This window comes from Tachysurus fulvidraco, chromosome 1 (assembly GCF_022655615.1).
Source record: "Tachysurus fulvidraco isolate hzauxx_2018 chromosome 1, HZAU_PFXX_2.0, whole genome shotgun sequence".
Taxonomy (NCBI): Eukaryota; Metazoa; Chordata; class Actinopteri; order Siluriformes; family Bagridae; genus Tachysurus; species Tachysurus fulvidraco.
The window spans coordinates 270001-272500 of NC_062518.1; the positions used below are offsets into that span (position 1 = coordinate 270001).

General features: G+C 41.4%; 1 protein-coding gene and 1 long non-coding RNA gene across 3 annotated transcripts in view; one reads left to right on the top strand and one right to left on the bottom strand.

Moving 5' to 3' along the window:
• LOC125145331 overlaps positions 1-2500 on the bottom strand; it is a 31063-nt gene that overhangs the window by 27455 nt on the left and 1108 nt on the right. The gene's annotated exons all lie outside the window — the stretch shown is intronic.
• The window catches only part of dync1li2 (dynein, cytoplasmic 1, light intermediate chain 2), a 6674-nt gene that overhangs the window by 3166 nt on the left and 1008 nt on the right, over positions 1-2500 (top strand). For both annotated transcript variants that reach the window (XM_027160169.2, XM_047817347.1), the window contains exons 5-10: positions 299-450; positions 1397-1490; positions 1620-1755; positions 1936-2047; positions 2138-2197; positions 2353-2394. In XM_027160169.2, coding sequence (XP_027015970.2) covers positions 299-450; positions 1397-1490; positions 1620-1755; positions 1936-2047; positions 2138-2197; positions 2353-2394 — 596 coding nt within the window. The remainder of the gene's footprint in view (positions 1-298; positions 451-1396; positions 1491-1619; positions 1756-1935; positions 2048-2137; positions 2198-2352; positions 2395-2500) is intronic.

A 2500-nucleotide genomic window follows, 5' to 3' on the forward strand; every position in this document is an offset into this window, starting at 1 on the left:
TGTATATGTTGTGTGTGTGTGTATGTGTGTGGGGGGTGTGTGTGTGTGTGTGCAGAGTTGACTGTTAAACTCCACTAATTGAATGAATTGGCTTTGTAACAGTGTGTAATTGGGTCATGTGACTAAAATATCAGTTAAATATTAATGACTGCGTGTGACTTTATTTATGAACTGAAAAGATGTGAATGTTGTTTATTGTAAACATCAGAGCTGTTAGATCTGTCTGAAAACAGTGTGTGTGTGTGTGTGTGTGTGTGTGTGTGTGTGTGTGTGTGTGTGTGTGTGTGTGTGTGGATAGTGGTCAGGGCATTTCAGGAGTATGTGGAACCCGAGGAGGCGACGCCATCCTCACCTCAGAGACGAGGAGATGATGAGTCAGTGTTGCTGCCACTGGGAGAAAACGTCCTCACACACAACCTGGGAATCCCTGTGCTGGTCGTCTGCTCTAAGGTACCAACATCATAACATCAATCATCCTGCAATCTGCACTAACACCAACTCACACCAGCCTACAAAGTGTGTGTCTGTGTGTGTGTCTGTGTGTGTGTCTGTGTGTGTGTGAGTGTGTGTGTCTGTGTGTGTCTGTGCGTGAGTGTCTGTGTGTGTGAGTGTGTGTGTGTGTATGTATGTGAGTGTGTGTGTGTGTATGTATGTGAGTGTGTGTGTGTGTATGTATGTGAGTGTGTGTGTGTGTATGTATGTGAGTGTGTGTGTATGTATGTATGTGAGTGTGTGTGTGTGTATGTATGTGTGTGTGTGTGTATGAATGTGAGTGTGTGTGTATGTGAGTGTGTATGTATGTGAGTGTGTGTGTATGTGAGTATGTGTGTGTATGTATGTATCTGTGTGTGTGTCTGTGTGTGAGTGTGTGTATGTATGTGTGTGTGAGTGTATGTATGTGAGTATGTGTGTGTCTGTGAGTGTCTGTGTGTGTCTGTGTGTGTGTGTGTGTGTGTGTGTGTGTGTGTGTGTGTGTGTGTGTGTCTCTCAACTATGAGACCTGAAGAAACACCTCTTAAAAATGTCAGATGTTACAGATTATATCTTTAAGATAAGTTGGTGAGCAAAATGTTCCATCAGATCTCATGACTTTATACTTATAATGTAATATCTTTTATTTATTTACTTATTTATTTATTTATTTATTTATTTATTTATTTATTTATTTATTTATTTATTTACTTATATATTTATATATTTATATTTTTGTCCGTTGTTTATTTTTCCTGGTTAGTGTTCAGATGGAGATGAGGGATGAATAAAAGCTTTATCTTTTGTCACTTTATGGGAGAATCTTATGAGAGAACAGCTGACTTAAAAACATCTAATGACTTGTGTGTGTGTGTGTGTGTGTGTGTGTGTGTGTGTGTGTGTGTGTGTGTGTGTGTGTGTGCAGTGTGATGCTGTGACTGTGTTGGAGAAAGATCATGACTACAGAGAGGAGCATTTTGACTTTATTCAGTCGCACCTCAGGAGATTCTGCCTACAGTGTATCCTCTCCACCAGCCACGTGCTCAGCTGTGTGTTAGTACAAAGAACACAGTAGTGTGTGTGTCTGTGTCTGTGTGTGTGTGTGTGTGTGTGTGTGTGTGTGTGTGTTCCTTAACCGTATCCCTCAGATGGAGCTGCTCTGATCTACACTTCAGTAAAAGAGGAGAAGAACCTGGACCTTCTGTATAAGTACATGGTGCACAAACTGTACGACTTCCACTTCAGCACTGCAGCCTTAGTGGTGGAGAAAGACGCAGTGTTCATGTGAGTCTCACACACACACACACACACCCCTTCGGTCCAGTCGGGTTTGTTAAAACGTCTTAAATAATTAGAAACTGAGGTCATGTGTAGCTCCGCCCCCAAATCTGATTCACACACACACATGAGAACCTTTAAACTGGTCCCAGTGCTGAGTGACGGGTTTTGGTGAATTGTTTCCAGTCCGTCTGGGTGGGACAACGAGAAGAAGATCTCCATCTTACACGAAAACTTCACCACTGTCCGGCCTGAAGATCCGTTTGAGGATTTCATCATCAAGCCGCCTGTACGCAAGGTGAGAGACACACACACACACACACACACACGTCAATGTTAGATCACAACAGATCTGTATGTATTATAAACTTTGTGTTTAAATGTCCAGTTAGTCCATGATAAGGAGATAAACGCAGAAGATGAGCAGGTCTTCCTCATGAAGCAGCAGGTATGTTGCTGTAAAGAGAAAAAATAAAAAACAGTCTGTTATGTGGTTGTGAAATGAGCTTTTATCTGTTTAGTGTGTTGTAGTAATAATAATAATAATAATAATAATAATAATAATAATAATAATAATAATGTGTATTGTTTTTGATCCCACAGTCTTTGTTAGCCAAGCAGCCGGCGACTCCATCACGAGCTACAGTAAGTGACATCACTAAGCACATTCTGTCCATATCCTGTATTTAAACAACTAAACAGCAAGCCACGCCCACTGGACTGCCATGCCCACTGGGTTACCACGCCCACT